Genomic DNA, 23370 nt, shown 5'->3' on the forward strand with positions numbered 1-23370 from the left:
TTATTTTACTCAAGTAGTATTTTACTGGGTGACTTTCACTTTACTTGAGTCATTTTCTGTTAAAGAGGTATCTTTACTTTTACTCAAATATGACAATAGGTTACTGTGTGTATGTGGAGCCCCAGAGAGTTACATGGGCAGCCGTAACCTTTTCTTAAAGGAGAAGTGCACTTCCTGATTCGGCCCTAATTTTTCACCAACACTCATTAAGAAATGCTAGTGGCCGTGACTGAAGGCAAAGAAAGCAGTCGTCTATGGGGGTGTGGTTTGATGTGGGTGTGTCTTTGTTCGTCCAATCACAGCAAACAAGGGTTAATATAAAGTAGAGAGGAAGGGGGTGAATAGAAAGTCAAGCCAGCCCTGACCTTGTGTTTAGCCAAGCTGACAGCAGCTACCTAGCATAGCTTGTCCTGACCTTGTGTTTAGCCAAGCTGACAGCAGCTAGCTAGCATAGCTTGTCCCTGACCTTGTGTTTAGCCAAGCTGACAGCAGCTACCTAGCATAGCTTGGCCCTGACCTTGTGTTTAGCCAAGCTGACAGCAGCTACCTAGCATAGCTTGGCCCTGACCTTGTGTTTAGCCAAGCTGACAGCAGCTAGCTAGCATAGCTTGGCCCTGACCATGTGTTTAGCCAAGCTGACAGCAGCTACCTAGCATAACTTGTCCCTGACCTTGTGTTTAGCCAAGCTGACAGCAGCTACCTAGCATAGCTTGTCCCTGACCTTGCGTTTAGCCAAGCTGACAGCAGCTACCTAGCATAGCTTGTCCCTGACCTTGTGTTTAGCCAAGCTGACAGCAGCTAGCTAGCATAGCTTGTCCCTGACCTTGCGTTAAACTATGCTAGCATAGCATGCAAAGCAAACTCGCCCAGTCTTTTCCCAGACAACACAGTGCTAGCTAGCATAGCTTGTCCTGACCTTGTGTTAAACTATGCTAGCATAGCATGCAAAGCAAACTCGCCCAGTCTTTTCCCAGACAACACAGTGCTACCTAGCATAGCTTGGCCCTGACCTTGTGTTAAACTATGCTACATAGCATGCAAAGCAAACTCGCCCAGTCTTTTCCCAGACAACACAGTGCTATCACGTGTTAACAGGTAGCGTGATTGTAATCAAAACAAAACAAGTCACTCATCAAGTCTCTGCTAGGTAAAGCCCCGCCCCTATCTCAGCTCGCTGGTCACCATAGCAACACACACCCGTAGCACGCGCTCAAACAGGTTTATCTCAAAGCCAATTCCTCCTTTGTTCGCCTTTCCTTCCAGTTCTCTGCTGCCGCTGACTGGAACGAACAGGCAAAAATCACTGAAGTTGGAGACTCACATCTCCCTCACTTAGCTGCACCAGCTGTCAGAGCAGCTCACAGATCACTGCACCTGTTCATAGCCCATCTATAAATAGCCCATCTATCTATCTACCTCATCCCCATACTGTATATATCTTGATCCTTTGCACCCCAGTATCTCTACCTGCACATCTACCACTCCAGTGTTTAATTGCTATATTATAATATAACCATGGCCTATTTATTAAATAAATAAAGTTAAATAAAGGTGTTCTCAACTAGCCTACCTGGTTAAATAAAGGTGTTCTCAACTAGCCTACCTGGTTAAATAAGGTGTTCTCAACTAGCCTACCTGGTTAAATAAAAGGTGTTCTCAACTAGCCTACCTGGTTAAATAAAGGTGTTCTCAACTAGCCTACCTGGTTAAATAAAGGTGTTCTCAACTAGCCTACCTGGTTAAATAAAGGTGTTCTCAACTAGCCTACCTGGTTAAATACAGGTGTTCTCAACTGGCCTACCTGGTTAAATAAAGGTGTTCTCAACTAGCCTACCTGGTTAAATAAAGGTGAAATAAAAAAATAAAAAACAAACCCTCAAGTCACGACAGCCACTTACCAAACTCGGGTTGTGGACGAGACTAGACTTTATAACCAAAATGATCCTATTTACACGTTGTAAATTTTGACGCCCTAGAATGAATGTTTCTGACTCATATCGACGCCACAGTAGGCTATATGAATGTTTCTGACTCATATCGACGCCACAGTAGGCTATATGAATGTTTCTGACTCATATCGACGCCACAGTAGGCTATATGAATGTTTCTGACTCATATCGATGACACAGTAGACAGTCTATAACCAACAGAGAAGATGACAGCCGACCGATCAATAATTCATAATTTCTTCTCCAATAAATTGAAACAAATAAAAATGGTAAATTATTTCAGAAAAGTGGGGGGGGTCGAGAAGTGCGTTTCCTCCTTACTTTGATCATGGCGTCAGCTGCAACACCTTCTTCCTCCTCCTCCTCTTCCTCAGGCTGTTCCTCTTGCCCCTCTCCTCCCGGTTCTGCCTCCAACCCCCCGCCACGACGGCCCTTCTTGATTGGTTGGAGTGAGTACGGTGTCAGGTGGGTCTCCCGGTTATAGGCCCTCGTGAACGCTGATTTCACCTGAGCACAGATCAGATTAACACCATTATTACAATCACAGATCAGATTAACACCATGGTTACAATCACAGATTAGATTAACACCATTATTACAATCACAGATCAGATTAACAACACCATTATTAGAACCAGTCTGACACCATTATTACAATCACAGATTAGATTAACAACACCATTATTACAATCACAGATTAGATTAACAATAACACCATTATTACAATCACAGATTAGATTAACACCATTATTACAACCAGTCTGACACCATTATTACAATCACAGATTAGATTAACAATAACACCATTATTACAATCACAGATCAGATTAACAATAACACCATTATTACAATCAGATTAACACCATTATTACACCCGTCCCCGTCCTCTGACCTTGGGGTCTAGTTTAGCGTAGGGGTCGGGCTGCCCCCCCCAGAGGCTGATCTCCATGAGGCTGTCCACATCCTCTCTGACCAGGTGGTAGTCGTCTAACAGCTGGACGGCCTGACCGGCCCCCTCCGCCCCCTGCCTCTGAAGAGGACACAACAGGGCCATGCGGAGGTACGGGAGGTAGTCCAGGCTCACTGCCTGTCTGCTACTTAATGTCCTGGAGGAGAGAGGAGGGGAGGGAGAGGGAGGAGAGAGGGTGGAGGGGAGAGAGAGAGGGTGGAGGGGAAAGAGAGAGTGAGGGGAGGGGAGAGAGAGTGAGGGGAGGGGAAAGAGAGAGTGAGGGGAGGGGAAAGAGAGAGTGAGGGGAGGGGAAAGAGAGAGTGAGGGGAGGGGGGAAAGAGAGAGTGAGGGGAGGAGGGAGAGAGTGAGGGAGGAGGGGAGAGGAGTGGAGAGGGAGGAGGGGAGAGAGTGAGGGAGGAGGGGAGAGAGTGAGGGAGGAGAGGGAGAGGTAGAAGGGGAGAGAGTGAGGGAGGAGGGGAGAGAGTGAGGGAATATGTTCAATAGAAAACTTGTTGCAGAACATTAAGTAACTAATGAATACACCCCAGATCAGACTGCCGGTGTGTACCAGTTACAACTAATGAATACACCCCAGATCAGACTGCGGTGTGTACCAGTTACAACTAATGAATACACCCCAGATCAGACTGCCGGTGTGTACCAGTTACAACTAATGAATACACCCCAGATCAGACTGCCGGTGTGTACCAGTTACAACTAATGAATACACCCCAGATCAGACTGCCGGTGTGTACCAGTTACAACTAATGAATACACCCCAGATCAGACTGCCGGTGTGTACCAGTTACAACTAATGAATACACCCCAGATCAGACTGCCGGTGTGTACCAGTTACAACTAATGAATACACCCCAGATCAGACTGCCGGTGTGTACCAGTTACAACTAATGAATACACCCCAGATCAGTTACATGATTTCTGACTAGGGGACAAAGTTTGCAATGAAAAAAAATACAATATATTTATAAATATATTTATAAATTAGAAACTCACTTTACGCAACGGCGAGATCGAGTCTAAACTGATGAACACGTACGCTCAGATAAATTACACCGGAACGCCAAATAAACTGTTTTTAATGTCCTGATAACTTTTTAAAAGATGGCTCGGATAACCAGGTGTCTTAATCTGCCAATTTAGGATTTACAACGATTAATCCCAGTAAGGTGTTGACATGACTAATGAGATAATCCGCCTACTGCCGTAATCAGTTTAATGATAATTATTACTGTGCATGTAAACAGACTCTGTGTGTGTGTGTGTGTGTGTGTGTGTGTGTGTGTGTGTGTGTGTGTGTCCTTACTTGAGGCTCATGTGAGAGGCCAGCTCCTGAATGATCCGGGAGTGTTTATTGCCAGAGGAGAACTTTCCCAGCCAGGAGGGAAACGAGGGGAAGGAGTTCATATAACCACTCATCAACTCTCCTGGTAACACACTGGAATAGATGGCCTGACACACACACACACACACACACACACACACAGAGACACACACACACACACACACACACACACAGAGACACACACAGTTTAAACCACTCATCAACTCTCCTGGTAACACACTGGAATAGATGGCCTGACACACACACACACACACACACACACACACACACACACACACACACACACACACACACACACACACACACACAGTTTAAACCACTCATCAACTCTCCTGGTAACACACTGGAATAGATGGCCTGACACACACACACACACACACACACACACACACACACACAGTTTAAACCACTCATCAACTCTCCTGGTAACACACTGGAATAGATGGCCTGACACACACACACACACACACACACACACACACACACACACACACACACACACACACACACACACACACACACACACACACACACACACACAGTTTACACCACAAACAGACACACTCGACACACACTGACCGCCAATGTTAAAACACAAAAAGGAATAGGTTAGCGAACATTTGATTTTCCCTGTGGAGCGCACCTCAGGTGTGGTGTGTGTGTGTTACCTGTGTGTGTGTGTTACCTGTGTGTGTGTGTGTGTGTGTTACCTGTGTGTGTGTGTGTGTGTGTGTGTGTGTGTGTGTGTGTGTGTGTTACCTGTGTGGGCAGTAGAGACCAGGCCTGTTTGGAACGTATCTGTCTGTCCACCAGGTCTCCATCACAGATAGAATCAGCTGTCTTACTGAGGAGGACCAGGTGGGACTTCATATCACCACTGAGAGACAGAGAGAGAGACAGAGAGAGAGACAGAGAGAGAGACAGAGAGAGAGACAGAGAGAGAGACAGACAGAGAGAGAGAGACAGAGAGAGAGACAGAGAGAGAGACAGAGAGAGAGACAGAGAGAGACAGAGAGAGAGAGCAGACAGAGAGACAGAGAGAGAGAGCAGACAGAGAGACAGAGAGAGAGACAGAGAGAGAGACAGAGAGAGAGACAGAGAGAGAGACAGAGAGAGAGACAGACAGAGAGACAGAGAGAGAGACAGAGAGAGAGACAGAGAGACAGACAGAGAGAGAGTGTGTCCATCATAGACAGAATAAACAGTATTACTGAGGAGGACCAGGTGGAGACGACAGACACAGAGAGACACGCTGACCCAAAATAAAGAACAGACTCAGTGAGCAAAGCCTTGCTATTGAGAAAGGCCGCCGTAGGCAGACATGGCTCTCAAGAGAAGACAGGCTATGTGCTCACTGCCCACAAAATGAGGTGGAAACTGAGCTGCACTTCCTAACCTCCTGCCCAATGTATGAGAGACATATTTCCCTCAGACCCACAAAGATGATGAAAACAAATCCAACATTGACAAACTATCATATCTATACTGAACAAAATGTCATTACCTAGGGGTACCTAGTCAGTTATACAACCTGAATGTGTTAGACTGAAAGGGGGGTACCTAGTCAGTTATACAACCTGAATGTTTAGACTGAAAGGGGGGCACCTAGTCAGTTATACAACCTGAATGTTTAGACTGAAAGGGGGCACCTAGTCAGTTATACAACCTGAATGTTTAGACTGAAAGGGGGGTACCTAGTCAAGTTATACAACCTGAATGTACTAGACTGAAAGGGGGGTACCTAGTCAGTTATACAACCATATTCTCAAAAACGATGTTGGAGGCGGCTTATGGTAGAGAAATGAACATTCAAATTCTCTGGCAACAGCTCTGGTGGACATTCCTTCAGTCAACATTAAAACATGAAACATCTCTGGGCCTTTTATTGTCCCCCAGCACAAGCTGCACCTGTGTAATGATCATGCTATTTAACCAATTATCATGGCAAAAGGAGAAACGCTCACTAACAGGGACGTAAACTCATTTGTGAATACGGAAACATTTCTGGGATCTTTAAAATTTCAGCTCGTGAAAACCAAACACGTTACATGTTGTCATTTTATATTTCAGTTCAGCGTTTTAAGTAAAGTACCAGCGTCCAATCACAGCAGCATTATTTGTGGCCCGTTGCCATGACAACAGGGCAACGAGTGGAGCATCAACAACCTATATTTATATTTAATTATTTTTCCCTTCCGTACCTCAACTATTTGCACATTGTTAAACCACATTTGAAATGTATAGATTCCTTTAAAACATTTAGTTTACTGTTCATTTCTGTTTATGATCTATTTAACGTGCTGTAAGTCTGAGTGTGTGTGTGTGTGTGTGTGTGTGTGTGTGTGTGTGTGTGTGTGTGTGTGTCTGAGTGTGTGTGTGTCTGAGTGTGTGTCTGAGTGTGTATGTGTGTGTGTGTGTGTGTGTGTGTGTCTGAGTGTGTATGTGTGTGTGTGTGTGTGTGTGTGTGTGTGTGTGTGTGTGTGTGTGTCTGAGTGTGTGTGTGTGTCTGAGTGTGTGTGTGTGTCTGAGTGTGTGTGTGTCTGAGTGTGTGTGTGTGTGAGCCTCACCCAGCAGCAGCTGGTTTAACGTGTATGTAGTTCTCCTGGACGAAGAGGGGGCCAGGGAGTAATCGTGGAAGAACAAGTCCGACTTGTCAATCAACGTCATGTGACCTGACTCCTCCCCTTGGAGAACACCTTCCGACACACGTCGAACGGACCCAACTTCATGTCCTGCACACACACACACACACACACACACACACACACACACACACCATGGTTAAAACACACACACACACACCATGGTTAAACACACACACACACCATGGTTAAACACACACACACACCATGGTTAAACACACACACACACACACACCATGGTTAAACACACACACACACCATGGTTAAACACACACACACACCATGGTTAAACACACACACACACACACATACACCATGGTTAAACACACACACACACCATGGTTAAACACACACACACACACACATACACCATGGTTAAACACACACACACCATGGTTAAACACACACACACACACACCATGGTTAAACACACACACACCATGGTTAAACACACACACCATGGTTAAACACACACACACACACACACCATGGTTAAACACACACACACACACACACACACCATGGTTAAACACACACACACACCATGGTTAAACACACACACACACCATGGTTAAACACACACACACACACCATGGTTAAACACACACACACCCACACCATGGTTAAAACACACACACACACACACACACACCATGGTTAAACACACACACACACACACACACACACGACAGGGTGACACACACACAACAGGGTGACACACACACGACAGGGTGACCACACACGACAGGGTGACACACACACACACACGACAGGGTGACACACACACACACACACCAGGGTGACACACACACACACACGACAGGGTGACACACACACACAACAGGGTGACACACACACGACAGGGTGACACACACACACGACAGGGTGACACACACACACACACGACAGGGTGACACACACACACACACGACAGGGTGACACACACACACACACGACAGGGTGACACACACACACACACACCAGGGTGACACACACACACACACCAGGGTGACACACACACAACAGGGTGACACACACACACAACAGGGTGACACACACACACACACGACAGGGTGACACACACACACACACGACAGGGTGACACACACACACAACAGGGTGACACACACACACAACAGGGTGACACACACACACACACGACAGGGTGACACACACACACACACACGACAGGGTGACACACACACACACACACGACAGGGTGACACACACACACACGACAGGGTGACACACACACACACACGACAGGGTGACACACACACACACACACGACAGGGTGACACACACACACGACAGGGTGACACACACACACGACAGGGTGACACACACACACGACAGGGTGACACACACACGACAGACACACACACACAGACACACACAGACGCTCTGACCTTGCGTGCGTTGTTGGCGTCCTCTTTGACCCGGTCGTAGGTCATGACCTTGTCCTTAGCCGACCACATGCTCAGGTTGTGGAGGACCTGAAGACCAGTTGCCACGGTTATTGATGGTTGTCACGGTTAACGACGATTGTAATTCAGCAACGACATCTATTGAAGTATTAATTCCCTTATTTACCTGTCGGATGTCCTGATTGGATGCCAGGATCATCTCGTTGAGGGCAGGAGGCGGGACTTTCAGACCCTCTTTGAATGCAATGGACATCATGGCGCCCTGAGAGAGAGAGGGGGAGGGAGAGGGGAGGAGGGAGAGAGGGGAGGGAGAGGGGAGGAGGGAGAGGGGAGGAGAGAGGAGGGGGAGGGGGAGGAGAGAGGGGAGGGGGAGGGGAGAGGGGAGGACAGGGGAGAGAGGGAGGACAGGGGAGAGGGAGGACAGGGGAGAGAGAGAGGGAGAGGGGAGGGAGAGGAGGGGAGGGAGAGGGAGGGGAGGGAGAGAGGAGGGAGGGGAGGGAGAGGGGAGGGGAGGGAGAGGGAGGGAGAGGGGAGGGAGGGAGAGAGGAGGGGAGGGAGGGAGAGGGGGAGGAAGAGGGGGAGGGAGGGAGAGAGGAGGGGAAGGAGAGGGGAGGGAGAGATAATAGAAAACAACTTTGTTCCACTTGAACCAGTGTGTGTGTGTGTGTGTGTTCCAGTGTGTGTGTGTGTGTGTGTGTGTTCCAGTGTGTGTGTGTGTGTGTGTTCCAGTGTGTGTGTGTATGTGTGTGTGTGTGTGTGTGTGTGTGTGTGTGTGTGTGTGTGTGTGTGTGTGTTCCAGTGTGTGTGTGTTCCAGTGTGTGTTCCAGTGTGTGTGTGTGTGTGTGTTCCAGTGTGTGTGTGTGTGTGTGTGTTCCAGTGTGTGTGTGTGTGTGTGTGTGTGTGTGTGTGTTCCAGTGTGTGTGTGTTCCAGTGTGTGTGTGTTCCAGTGTGTGTGTGTTCCAGTGTGTGTGTGTGTGTGTACCTTGATCTGCTCCAGTCGTGGTCTCTGGAAGCGCAGGTCAAAGCAGTAGTTGGCCAGAGAGCGGATCTTTTGGTGATTACGGTCATTACACATACAGATGATGGGGATCCTGGACTGTTTTATCAGACCTATCATCTCCTACAGGGGTCAGAGGTCATTACACATACAGATGATGGGGATCCTGGACTGTTTTATCAGACCTATCATCTCCTACAGGGGTCAGAGGTCATTACACATACAGATGATGGGGATCCTGGACTGTTTTATCAGACCTATCATCTCCTACAGGGGTCAGAGGTCATTACACATACAGATGATGGGGATCCTGGACTGTTTTATCAGACCTATCATCTCCTACAGGGGTCAGAGGTCATTACACATACAGATGATGGGGATCCTGGACTGTTTTATCAGACCTATCATCTCCTACAGGGGTCAGAGGTCATTACACATACAGATGATGGGGATCCTGGACTGTTTTATCAGACCTATCATCCCCTACAGGGGTCAGGGGTCAGAGGTCATTACACATACAGATGATGGGGATCCTGGACTGTTTTATCAGACCTATCATCTCCTACAGGGGTCAGAGGTCATTACACATACAGATGATGGGGATCCTGGACTGTTTTATCAGACCTATCATCTCCTACAGGGGTCAGGGGTCAGAGGTCATTACACATACAGATGATGGGGATCCTGGACTGTTTTATCAGACCTATCATCTCCTACAGGGGTCAGGGGTCAGAGGTCATTACACATACAGATGATGGGGATCCTGGACTGTTTAATCAGACCTATCATCTCCTACAGGGGTCAGAGGTCATTACACATACAGATGATGGGGATCCTGGACTGTTTTATCAGACCTATCATCTCCTACAGGGGTCAGAGGTCATTACACATACAGATGATGGGGATCCTGGACTGTTTTATCAGACCTATCATCTCCTACAGGGGTCAGGGGTCAGAGGTCATTACACATACAGATGATGGGGATCCTGGACTGTTTTATCAGACCCATCATCTCCTACAGGGGTCAGAGGTCATTACACATACAGATGATGGGGATCCTGGACTGTTTTATCAGACCTATCATCTCCTACAGGGGTCAGGGGTCATTATGGATGGGGATCCTGGACTATTTAATCAGACCCATCATCTCCTACAGGGGTCAGAGGTCAGAGGTCATTATAGATGGGGATCCTGGACTATTTAATCAGACCCATCATCTCCTACAGGGGTCAGAGGTCATTATAGATGGGGATCCTGGACTATTTAAATCAGACCTATCATCTCCTACAGGGGTCAGAGGTCATTTTAGATGGGGATCTGGGACTGTTTAATCAGACCCACCATCTCCTACAGGGGTCAGAGCTCATTATAGATGGGGATCCTATACTATTTAATCAGACCCATCATCTCCTACAGGGGCCAGGGGTCATTATAGATGGGGATCCTGGACTATAATCAGACCCAACATCTCCTACAGGGGTCAGAGGTCATTATAGATGGGGATCTGGGACTGTTTAATCAGACCCATCATCTCCTACAGGGGCCAGGGGTCATTATAGATGGGGGTCCTGGACTATTTAATCAGACCCATCATCTCCTACAGGGGCCAGGGGTCATTATAGATGGGGATCCTGGACTATTTAATCAGACCCATCATCTCCTACAGGGGCCAGGGGTCATTATAGATGGGGATCCTGGACTATTTAATCAGACCTATCATCTCCTACAGGGGTCAGAGGTCAGGGGTCAGAGGTCATTATAGATGGGGATCCTGGACTATTTAATCAGACCTATCATCTCCTACAGGGGTCAGAGGTCATTATAGATGGGGATCTGGGTACCTGTATTCCTCCGCGGTCTTCGTTGCCGGCCATGCCATCAATCTCATCCATGATGAGAACATGTTTACTACTGACTGTCTGAGACGAACCTGGAGAGAGAGAGGAGGGAGAGAGGGGAGGGGTGAGAGAGGAGATGGAGAGAGAGAGAGATGGAGAGAGAGAGGCGGGGAGAGAGATGGAGAGAGAGAGAGATGGAGAGAGAGAGATGGAGAGAGAGAGAGATGGAGAGAGAGAGGAGGAGAGAGATGGAGAGAGAGGAGGGAGAGAGGGGAGGGGTGAGAGAGGAGAGAGATGGAGAGAGAGAGAGATGGAGAGAGAGATGGAGAGAGAGGAGGGGGAGAGAGGAGGGAGAGAGAGATGCGGGGAGAGAGAGAGGAGGGAGAGAGATGGGCGAGAGAGAGGAGGGGAGAGAGATGGAGAGAGAGAGGAGGGGAGAGAGAGAGGAGGGGAGAGAGATGGAGAGAGAGAGGAGGGGGAGAGATGGAGAGAGAGAGGAGGGGAGAGAGATGGAGAGAGAGAGGAGAGGAGAGAGATGGAGAGAGAGAGAGAGAGAGATGGAGAGAGAGAGGAGAGGAGGGGAGAGAGATGGAGAGAGAGAGGAGAGGAGGGGAGAGAGATGGAGAGAGAGAGGAGAGGAGGGAGAGAGATGGAGAGAGATGGAGAGAGAGAGGAGGGGAGAGAGATGGAGAGAGAGAGGAGGGGAGAGAGATGGAGAGAGAGAGGAGGGAGAGAGATGGAGAGAGAGAGGAGGGAGAGAGATGGAGAGAGAGAGGAGGGGAGAGAGATGGAGAGAGAGAGGAGGGGAGAGATGGAGAGAGAGAGGAGGGGAGAGAGATGGAGAGAGAGAGGAGGGGAGAGAGATGGAGAGAGAAGAGGAGGGGAGAGAGATGGAGAGAGAAGAGGAGGGGAGAGAGATGGAGAGAGAGAGGGGGAGAGAGATGGAGAGAGAGGGGAGGGAGAGAGAGAGGAGGGGAGGGAGAGAGAGAGGGGGAGAGAGAGAGATGGAGAGAGAGAGATGAGAGATGGAGAGAGAGAGGAGGGGAGAGAGATGGAGAGAGAGAGGAGGGGAGAGAGATGGAGAGAGAGAGGAGGGGAGAGAGATGGAGAGAGAGAGAGAGATGGAGGAGAGAGAGAGATGGAGAGAGAGATGAGAGAGAGAGAGATGGAGGAGTAAACAAATAAGAAATATAATTCAATTCCATCCACAAAGTGCAATTTGGTTTCAGAAAAATTATGTGTGTGTGTGGTGATGTGTGTGTGGTGATGTGTGTGTGTGTGTGTACCTGTGTAGAAGTTGTTGATACTGGTGTTGTTCAGAGACTCAGCGATCACCTGTTTCAGACTGTTCTTACTGCGAGTACAGCTGGCATTCATCTCTACATAGCTGTAGCCCAGCTCCTACACACACACACACACACACACACACACACACACACACACACAGAAAGAGACAAACAGAAAGTGAGATTTGAACCAGAGAAGACGAGGAGGACAGAGAGTAGTTCAGAGACAAACAGAAAGTGAGATTTGAACCGGAGAAGACGAGGAGGACAGAGAGTAGTTCAGGAGACAAACAGAAAGTTAGATTTGAACCGGAGAAGACGAGGAGGACAGAGAGTAGTTCAGACTGACCTCACAGACCAAGGCAGCTGTGGTGGTCTTGCCCACGCCAGGAGGTCCAGATAACAGGGCTGCCTTGAAGCTTGAACCATTATCCTTAGTACTGGTGAACTTACCAAACCCTCTCCCTGGGAGAGAGGGAGAACACATACATTATTTATCTACTACTAAGAGAGCATACAAACACTAGACAGAGAGAGAGACACACAGACCTGCTGTTTTAGCCCCTCCCACTGCATGGTGGGTGTGCCAGTTCTTCAGCCAGCGAAGCAACTTATTGGCTTGGCTCTGGTCTCCCTGCTGACCAATCACAGCCTTCAGATTCTGGGGCGGTACTTATCCACCCACAGCAGACTGAAATCTTCACCCGCGAATGAGGGCAAAGACAGAGTGGCAGAGGAGGAAGATGATTGGCTCTTACCCCCAAGTCCAGCCCTCTTTTGACCCCTGAACCTGTACCCCTCCCTGGGAGGGTCACTCTGTCCCCTACCCTGACTCCTCGCCCGACGCTGAGCCAGGTTTGGAGGGGCTGGGGGTCATGGAGCGAGTTTTGGGGACTGTTTGGGGGTGCGGGAGGTGGTCTTGGTGTCCGGTGTTCTGCTCTTAAATCCCTTGTTCTGATAGGACGAAAGAGGAGATACAACAAATTAACATCATTATTTATAGGTCTGTTTCCCAAACTCAGATAAAACCCAGTCCAGTCAAATTAAAGAATGTGTACTATTGGACCAACTCAACTAGAAGTATAAATACTGTTTTTTAGATCAGGGAGAACCAGGCCTAATCCGGATCAGGGAGAACAAGGCCTAATCCGGATCAGGGAGAACAAGGCCTAATCCGGATCAGGGAGAACCAGGCCTAATCCGGATCAGGGAGAACCAGGCCTAATCCGGATCAGGGAGAACAGGCCTAATACTTCCTACATGAGTTATATTAGTAGTATTACATTAGTTATATTAGTAGTATTACATTAGTTATATTAGTAGTATTAGTTATATTAGTAGTATTAGTTATATTAGTAGTATTAGTTATATTAGTAGTATTAGTTATATTAGTAGTATTACATTAGTTATATTAGTAGTATAACATTAGTTATATTAGTAGTATTACATTAGTTATATTAGTAGTATAACATTAGTTATATTAGTAGTATTACATTAGTTATATTAGTAGTATTATATTAGTTATATTAGTAGTATAACATTAGTTATATTAGTAGTATTACATTAGTTATATTAGTAGTATTATTAGTTATATTAGTAGTATTAGTTATATTAGTAGTATTATATTAGTTATATTAGTAGTATTACATTAGTTATATTAGTAGTATTAGTTATATTAGTTATATTAGTAGTATTATTAGTTATATTAGTAGTATTACACTAGTTATATTAGTAGTATAACATTAGTTATATTAGCAGTATTACATTAGTTATATTAGTAGTATTAGTTATATTAGTAGTATTAGTTATATTAGTAGTATTAGTTATATTAGTAGTATTACATTAGTTATATTAGTAGTATAACATTAGTTATATTAGTAGTATTAGTTATATTAGTAGTATTACATTAGTTATATTAGTAGTATTACATTAGTTATATTAGTAGTATTATATTAGTTACATTAGTAGTATTACATTAGTTATATTAGTAGTATTACATTAGTTATATTAGTAGTATTACATTAGTTATATTAGTAGTATTACATTAGTTATATTAGTAGTATAACATTAGTTATATTAGTAGTATTACATTAGTTATATTAGTAGTATTACATTAGTTATATTAGTAGTATAACATTAGTTATATTAGTAGTATAACATTAGTTATATTAGTAGTATAACATTAGTTATATTAGTAGTATTATATTAGTTATATTAGTAGTATTACATTAGTTATATTAGTAGTATAACATTAGTTATATTAGTAGTATAACATTAGTTATATTAGTAGTATAACATTAGTTATATTAGTAGTATAACATTAGTTATATTAGTAGTATTACATTAGTTATATTAGTAGTATTAGTTATATTAGTAGTATTACATTAGTTATATTAGTAGTATTAGTTATATTAGTAGTATAACATTAGTTATATTAGTAGTATAACATTAGTTATATTAGTAGTATAACATTAGTTATATTAGTAGTATTACATTAGTTATATTAGTAGTATTAGTTATATTAGTAGTATTAGTTATATTAGTTATATTAGTAGTATTAGTTATATTAGTAGTATTAGTTATATTAGTAGTATTACACTAGTTATATTAGTAGTATTATATTAGTTACATTAGTAGTATTACATTAGTTATATTAGTAGTATTACATTAGTTATATTAGTAGTATTACATTAGTTATATTAGTAGTATTACATTAGTTATATTAGTAGTATTACATTAGTAGTATTAGTTATATTGGTAGTATTATATTAGTAGTATTATATTAGTAGTATTAGTTATATTAGTTATATTAGTAGTATTACTTATATTAGTTATATTAGTAGTATTACTTATATTAGTTATATTAGTAGTATTACATTAGTTATATTAGTAGTATTACATTAGTTATATTAGTAGTATTATATTAGTTATATTAGTAGTATTATATTAGTTATATTAGTAGTATTAGTTATATTATTAGTATTACATTTGTTATATTAGTAGTATTAGTTATATTAGTAGTATTACATTAGTTATATTAGTAGTATTAGTTATATTAGTAGTATTACATTAGTTATATTAGTAGTATAACATTAGTTATATTAGTAGTATTACATTAGTTATATTAGTAGTATTACATTAGTTATATTAGTAGTATTATATTAGTTATATTAGTAGTATTAGTTATATTAGTAGTATTATATTAGTTATATTAGTAGTATTAGTTATATTAGTAGTATTAGTTATATTATTAGTATTACATTTGTTATATTAGTAGTATTAGTTATATTAGTAGTATTACATTAGTTATATTACTGGTATTACTTATATTAGTAGTATTACGTTAGTTATATTAGTAGTATTAATTATATTAGTAGTATTACATTAGTTATATTAGTAGTATTACATTAGTTCTATTAGTAGTATTACACCAGTTACATTAGTTATATTAGTAGTATTAGTAATATTAGTAGTATAACATTAGCTATATTAGTAGTATAACATTAGTTATATTAGTAGTATTACATTAGTTATATTAGTTATATTAGTAGTATTATATTAGTTATATTAGTAGTATTACATTAGCTATATTAGTAGTATAACATTAGCTATATTAGTAGTATAACATTAGTAATATTAGTAGTATAACATTCGTAATATTACATTAGTAATATAACATTAGTAATATTACATTAGTAATATTAGTAGTATTACATTAGTAATATTAGTAGTATTACATTAGATATATTAGTGGTATTATATTAGTTATATTAGTAGTATTACATTAGCTATATTAGTAGTATTAGTTATATTAGTAGTATAACATTAGTTATATTAGTAGTATTACATTAGCTATATTAGTAGTATTAGTTATATTAGTAGTATTACATTAGTTATATTAGTAGTATTACATTAGTAATATTAGTAGTATTACATTAGTAATATTAGTAGTATTACATTAGTTATATTAGTAGTATTAGTTATATTAGTAGTATTAGTAATATTAGTAGTATTACATTAGTTATATTAGTAGTATTACATTAGCTATATTAGTAGTATTAGTTATATTAGTAGTATTACATTAGTTATATTAGTAGTATTACATTAGTAATATTAGTAGTATTACATTAGTAATATTAGTAGTATTACATTAGTTATATTAGTAGTATTAGTTATATTAGTAGTATTAGTAATATTAGTAGTATTACATTAGTTATATTAGTAGTATTAGTTATATTAGTAGTATTACATTAGTTATATTAGTAGTATTAGTTATATTAGTAGTATTAGTTATATTAGTAGTATTACATTAGTTATATTAGTAGTATTACATTAGTTATATTAGTAGTATTACATTAGTTATATTAGTAATATTACTAGTATTACATTAGTTATATTAGTAGTATTACATTAGTTATATTAGTGGTATTATATTAGTTATATTAGTAGTATAACATTAGTTATATTAGTAGTATTACATTAGTTATATTAGTGGTATTATATTAGTTATATTAGTAGTATTACATTAGTTATATTAGTAGTATTACATTAGTTATATTAGTGGTATTATATTAGTTATATTATTAGTATTACACCAGTTACATTAGTAATATTAGTAGTATTACACCAGTTACATTAGTTACATTAGTTATATTAGTAGTATTAGTTATATTAGTAGTATTATATTAGTTATATTAGTAGTATTACCAGGTACTTTAGACCAGAGCCCAATGTTCCCCCTCACCTCTGCCTCGGCAGCAATCAGGTACTTGGACTTCTTCCCTGGTGTACTTCTGATGAGCTCCAACAGACCATCCTCATCCAGGATCTTAGTTCCAAACCCCTCCGCCTGGAGACAAGAGAGAGGAGAGAGAGAGGAGAGAGAGGAGAGAGAGGAGAGAGAGGAGAGAGAGGAGAGAGAGGAGAGAGAGGAGAGAGAGGAGAGAGAGGAGAGAGGAGGAGAGAGAGGAGAGAGAGGAGCTATATTGAAAAAAACTGAGGTCAAAGGGAGAGAACGAGAGAGAGAACAAGAGAGAGAGAAAAAAGGGAGAAAACGAGACTGAAAGAGACAGAGGTACGAGAGAAAACGAGAGAGAGACCGAGAGAAAACGAGAGAGAGAACGAGAGAGAGAGACTGAAAGAGACAGAGGTAAATAAGTGAACCCTTTGTGAACCTTCTCAGTCTTGGCGGCTCCTCCATCTCTGCCCATCACCAGGTATGTCGTCCTCTTACTGATGTTACCGGTCACCTTCCCTCCGTTGCGCTCTATCAGGGACTTCGCATCCTCACGTTCCATACTCTCTAACACACCAGAGATCACAAACACACATCCCTCCAGGCAGTTCTCTGCTCCCTGCACACACACAGGTTATACACACACACACACACACACACGAGAGAAACACACACAGGTTACACACACACACACACACGAGAGAAACACACACAGGTTACACACACACACACACACGAGAGAAACACACACAGGTTACACACACACACACACACACGAGAGAAACACACACACAGGTTACACACACACACACACACACAAGAGAGAAACACACACAGGTTACACACACACACACACACACACGAGAAACACACACACAGGTTACACACACACACACACACACGAGAGAAACACATACAGGTTACACACACACACACACACGAGAGAAACACACACACAGGTTACACACACACACACACACACACAGGTTACACACACACACACACACACGAGAGAAACACACACACAGGTTACACACACACACACGAGAGAGAAACACACACACAGGTTACACACACACACACACACACACACGAGAGAGAAACACACACACAGGTTACACACACACACACACACACACGAGAGAGAAACACACACACAGGTTACACACACACACACACACACGAGAGAAACACACACACATGTTGCGTCGTTTTATTGCATTAGTGATCTGTGTGTTTATACCCCAGTGGGTGTGTGTTTATACCCCAGTGGGTATGTGTTTATACCCCAGTGGGTGTGTGTTTATACCCCAGTGGGTGTGTGTTTATACCCCAGTGGGTGTGTGTTTATACCCCAGTGGGTATGTGTTTATACCCCAGTGGGTATGTGTTTATACCCCAGTGGGTATGTGTTTAGACCCCAGTGGGTGTGTGTTTATACCCCAGTGGGTATGTGTTTATACCCCAGTGGGTATGTGTTTATACCCCAGTGGGTATGTGTTTAGACCCCAGTGGGTATGTGTTTAGACCCCCAGTGGGTATGTGTTTATACCCCAGTGGGTATGTGTTTAGACCCCAGTGGGTATGTGTTTATACCCCAGTGGGTATGTGTTTATACCCCAGTGGGTATGTGTTTATACCCCCAGTGGGTATGTGTTTATACCCCCAGTGGGTATGTGTTTATACCCCCAGTGGGTATGTGTTTATACCCCCAGTGGGTATGTGTTTATACCCCCAGTGGGTATGTGTTTAGACCCCCAGTGGGTATGTGTTTAGACCCCCAGTGGGTATGTGTTTAGACCCCAGTGGGTATGTGTTTAGATCCCAGTGGGTATGTGTTTAGACCCCAGTGTTCAGACCCCAGTGGGTATGTGCTTAGATCCCAGTGGGTATGTGTTTAGATCCCAGTGGGTATGTGTTTATACCCCAGTGGGTATGTGTTTATAACCCAGTGGGTATGTGTTTATAACCCAGTGGGTATGTGTTTAGACCCCAGTGGGTATGTGTTTAGACCCCAGTGGGTATGTGTTTAGACCCCAGTGGGTATGTGTTTAGACCCCAGTGGGTATGTGTTTAGACCCCCAGTGGGTATGTGTTTAGATCCCAGTGGGTATGGGTTTAGACCCAAGTGGGTATGGGTTTAGACCCCAGTGGGTATGTGTTTAGACCCCAGTGTTTAGACCCCCAGTGGGTATGTGTTTAGACCCCCAGTGGGTATGTGTTTAGATCCCAGTGGGTATGGGTTTAGACCCAAGTGGGTATGGGTTTAGACCCCAGTGGGTATGTGTTTAGACCCCAGTGTTTAGACCCCCAGTGGGTATGTGTTTAGACCCCAGTGGGTATGTGTTTAGACCCCAGTGGGTATGTGTTTAGACCCCAGTGGGTATGTGTTTAGATCCCAGTGGGTATGTGTTTAGACCCCCAGTGGGTATGTGTTTAGACCCCAGTGGGTATGTGTTTAGACCCCCAGTGGGTATGTGTTTAGACCCCCAGTGGGTATGTGTTTAGACCCCCAGTGGGTATGTGTTTAGACCCCCAGTGGGTATGTGTTTAGACCCCCAGTGGGTATGTGTTTAGACCCCAGTGGGTATGTGTTTAGATCCCAGTGGGTATGTGTTTAGACCCCAGTGTTCAGACCCCAGTGGGTATGTGCTTAGATCCCAGTGGGTATGTGTTTAGACCCCAGTGGGTATGTGTTTAGACCCCAGTGTTTAGAACCCAGTGGGTATGTGTTTAGACCCCGGTGGGTATGTGTTTAGACCCCAGTGGGTATGTGTTTAGACCCCAGTGGGTATGTGTTTAGACCCCAGTGGGTATGTGTTTAGACCCCAGTGGGTATGTGTTTAGACCCCAGTGGGTATGTGTTTAGACCCCAGTGGGTATGTGTTTAGACCCCAGTGGGTATGTGTTTAGATCCCAGTGGGTATGTGTTTAGATCCCAGTGGGTATGTGTTTAGATCCCAGTGGGTATGTGTTTAGATCCCAGTGGGTATGGGTTTAGACCCCAGTGGGTATGGGTTTAGACCTCAGTGGGTATGGGTTTAGATCCCAGTGGGTATGGGTTTAGACCCCAGTGGGTATGGGTTTAGACCTCAGTGGGTATGGGTTTAGATCCCAGTGGGTATGGGTTTAGATCCCAGTGGGTATGGGTTTAGATCCTAGTGTTTAGACCCCAGTGGGTATGTGTTTAGACCCCGGTGGGTATGGGTTTAGACCCCAGTGGGTATGGGTTTAGACCCCAGTGGGTATGTGTTTAGACCCCAGTGGGTAGTGTGTTTAGATCCCAGTGGGTATGTGTTTAGACCCCAGTGGGTATGTGTTTAGACCCCAGTGGGTATGTGTTTAGATCCCAGTGGGTATGTGTTTAGATCCCAGTGGGTATGTGTTTAGATCCCAGTGGGTATGTGTTTAGATCCCAGTGGGTATGTGTTTAGATCCCAGTGGGTATGTGTTTAGATCCCAGTGGGTATGTGTTTAGATCCCAGTGGGTATGTGTTTAGACCCCAGTGTTTAGACCCCAGTGGGTATGTGTTTAGACCCCCAGTGGGTATGTGTTTAGACCCCCAGTGGGTATGTGTTTAGACCCCCAGTGGGTATGTGTTTAGATCCCAGTGGGTATGTGTTTAGATCCCAGTGGGTATGTGTTTAGATCCCAGTGGGTATGTGTTTAGATCCCAGTGGGTATGTGTTTGTCTAACAGTGGGTATGTGTTTAGATCCCCGTGGGTATGGGTTTAGATCCCAGTGGGTATGGGTTTAGATCCCAGTGGGTATGGGTTTAGATCCCAGTGGGTATGGGTTTAGATCCCAGTGGGTATGGGTTTAGACCCCAGTGGGTATGGGTTTAGACCCCGGTGGGTATGGGTTTAGATCCCAGGGCTGTGTGTTTGTCTTACAGTGGGTATGGGTTTAGATCCCAGGGCTCTGGGTCCGTCTCGGTTCAGGAAACTACGGAAGGCTGAGGAGTTGCCACGCTTCTTCTCTGATTCCTCTGGACTGGTGCTCTGGACACACACACACACACAGTCAGTAACAATCACAGAGTCACACAGTCACAGTCACTCACAGTCATTGTCACTCACAGTCATTGTCACTCACAGTCACACACAGTCACAGAGTCACCGTCACACAGTCACACACAGTCACAGAGTCACCGTCACACAGTCACAGAGTCACCGTCACACAGTCACTCACAGAGTCACCGTCACACAGTCACAGAGTCACCGTCACACAGTCACTCACAGAGCTTTGGGTTATTTTCGTTATTAACGGTTTAAAACGTTTCACCTCTTTCTTGGGGAGGTTTTAAGAGTCGTGGGTGTGGTCACCATGGTTACACTTCCTGTTTTGAGCTTGGACTTCCTGTCTGTGCTTGAAGGGGTTAGGAACTCCTTTTTGGGAGAGACGGACGCATTGATACTCAGATTTGTCTTGCCTCCTCCTTCCTCTTCCTCCTCCCTTTTCTTCATCATGGACAGTTTGGAACTGGTCTTAACAAGAGGGGGACCTTTTAGGGGACGGACCGATCACGTCCTGGTTGTGATCCCGCCCATTGGACTGTGGTTGGCTGGTAGTGCTGCTGTGGGAGGAGTTAGCGCTGCTTTTGTTGGCTGACCCCTGATCCTCACCAGAGTATTTACGAGCCTGGACACACACACACACAGATGGAACCACACACACACACACACACACACACACACACACACACACACACACACACACACACACACACACACACACACACACATAAATATATATAGAGACATGTTGAATCTTTCAAAGAGAGACAGAGAGAGTTTGTAGTGTGTGTGTGTGTGTGTGTACTCTTCACCTTTTTGGCGTGTGGTTGTTGATCTAACATGGCCAGCGTCTTGGCAAACTCCTCGTCCTCGTGGACCTGCCTCTCCAACTCCATGTCCTCGTCCATCTGCAGCTGCTGGGCGATGACCTCATCAGTCAGCGACTCATCAGGGTCCTGAGAGAGCTGGATGAACAGCACACAGCCGTCAACAAAGACAACTAGTCAGACTAGTCAGACTACACACTAGACCTGGGTCTCATCAACAACAACTAGTCAACTAGTCAGACTACACACTAGACCTGGGTCTCAAAAACAACTAGTCAACTAGTCAGACTACACACTAGACCTGGGTCTCATCAACAACTAGTCAACTAGTCAGACTACACACTAGACCTGGGTCTCATCAACAACTAGTCACTACACACTAGCCCTGGGTCTCATCAACAACAACTAGTCAACTAGTCAGACTACACACTAGACCTGGGTCTCATCAACAACAACTAGTCAGACTACACACTAGACCTGGGTCTCATCAACAACAACTAGTCAACTAGTCAGACTACACACTAGACCTGGGTCTCATCAACAACAACTAGTCAACTAGTCAGACTACACACTAGACCTGGGTCTCATCAACAACAACTAGTCAACTAGTCAGACTACACACTAGACCTGGGTCTCATCAACAACTAGTCAACTAGTCAGACTACACACTAGACCTGGGTCTCATCAACAACTAGTCAGACTACACACTAGCCCTGGGTCTCATCAACAACTAGTCAACTAGTCAGACTACACACTAGACCTGGGTCTCATCAACAACTAGTCAGACTACACACTAGACCTGGGTCTCATCAACAACAACTAGTCAACTAGTCAGACTACACACTAGACCTGGGTCTCATCAACAACAACTAGTCAGACTACACACTAGACCTGGGTCTCATCAACAACAACTAGTCAACTAGTCAGACTACACACTAGACCTGGGTCTCATCAACAACTAGTCAACTAGTCAGACTACACACTAGACCTGGGTCTCATCAACAACTAGTCAACTAGTCAGACTACACACTAGACCTGGGTCTCATCAACAACTAGTTAGACTAGTCAGACTACACACTAGCCCTGGGTCTCATCAACAACAACTAGTCAGACTACACACTAGCCCTGGGTCTCATCAACAACAACTAGTCAGACTACACACTAGACCTGGGTCTCATCAACAACTAGTTAGACTAGTCAGACTACACACTAGCCCTGGGTCTCATCAACAACAACTAGTCAGACTACACACTAGCCCTGGGTCTCATCAACAACAACTAGTCAGACTAGTCAGACTACACACTAGACCTGGGTCTCATCAACAACTAGTCAACTAGTC

General features: G+C 43.8%; 1 protein-coding gene across 1 annotated transcript in view; it reads right to left on the bottom strand.

The window, feature by feature from the left end:
* Positions 1-2213: 2213 nt before the first annotated feature.
* The window catches only part of LOC112237891 (replication factor C (activator 1) 1), a 34184-nt gene continuing 13027 nt past the window's right edge, over positions 2214-23370 (bottom strand). Inside the window, 21 exon segments of the mRNA XM_042313704.1 lie at positions 2214-2456; positions 2842-3055; positions 4223-4368; positions 5021-5138; positions 6829-6880; positions 6883-6948; positions 6951-6993; positions 8313-8399; positions 8497-8592; positions 9313-9450; positions 11169-11257; positions 12452-12566; positions 12801-12916; positions 13001-13112; positions 13334-13405; positions 17196-17300; positions 17626-17805; positions 21082-21189; positions 21362-21374; positions 21693-21829; positions 22017-22169. Coding sequence (XP_042169638.1) covers positions 2229-2456; positions 2842-3055; positions 4223-4368; positions 5021-5138; positions 6829-6880; positions 6883-6948; positions 6951-6993; positions 8313-8399; positions 8497-8592; positions 9313-9450; positions 11169-11257; positions 12452-12566; positions 12801-12916; positions 13001-13112; positions 13334-13405; positions 17196-17300; positions 17626-17805; positions 21082-21189; positions 21362-21374; positions 21693-21829; positions 22017-22169 — 2388 coding nt within the window. The 3' untranslated portion in view covers positions 2214-2228.

The sequence above is a fragment of the Oncorhynchus tshawytscha genome, unplaced genomic scaffold, assembly GCF_018296145.1.
Source record: "Oncorhynchus tshawytscha isolate Ot180627B unplaced genomic scaffold, Otsh_v2.0 Un_contig_11327_pilon_pilon, whole genome shotgun sequence".
In the NCBI taxonomy this organism is placed as follows: Eukaryota; Metazoa; Chordata; class Actinopteri; order Salmoniformes; family Salmonidae; genus Oncorhynchus; species Oncorhynchus tshawytscha.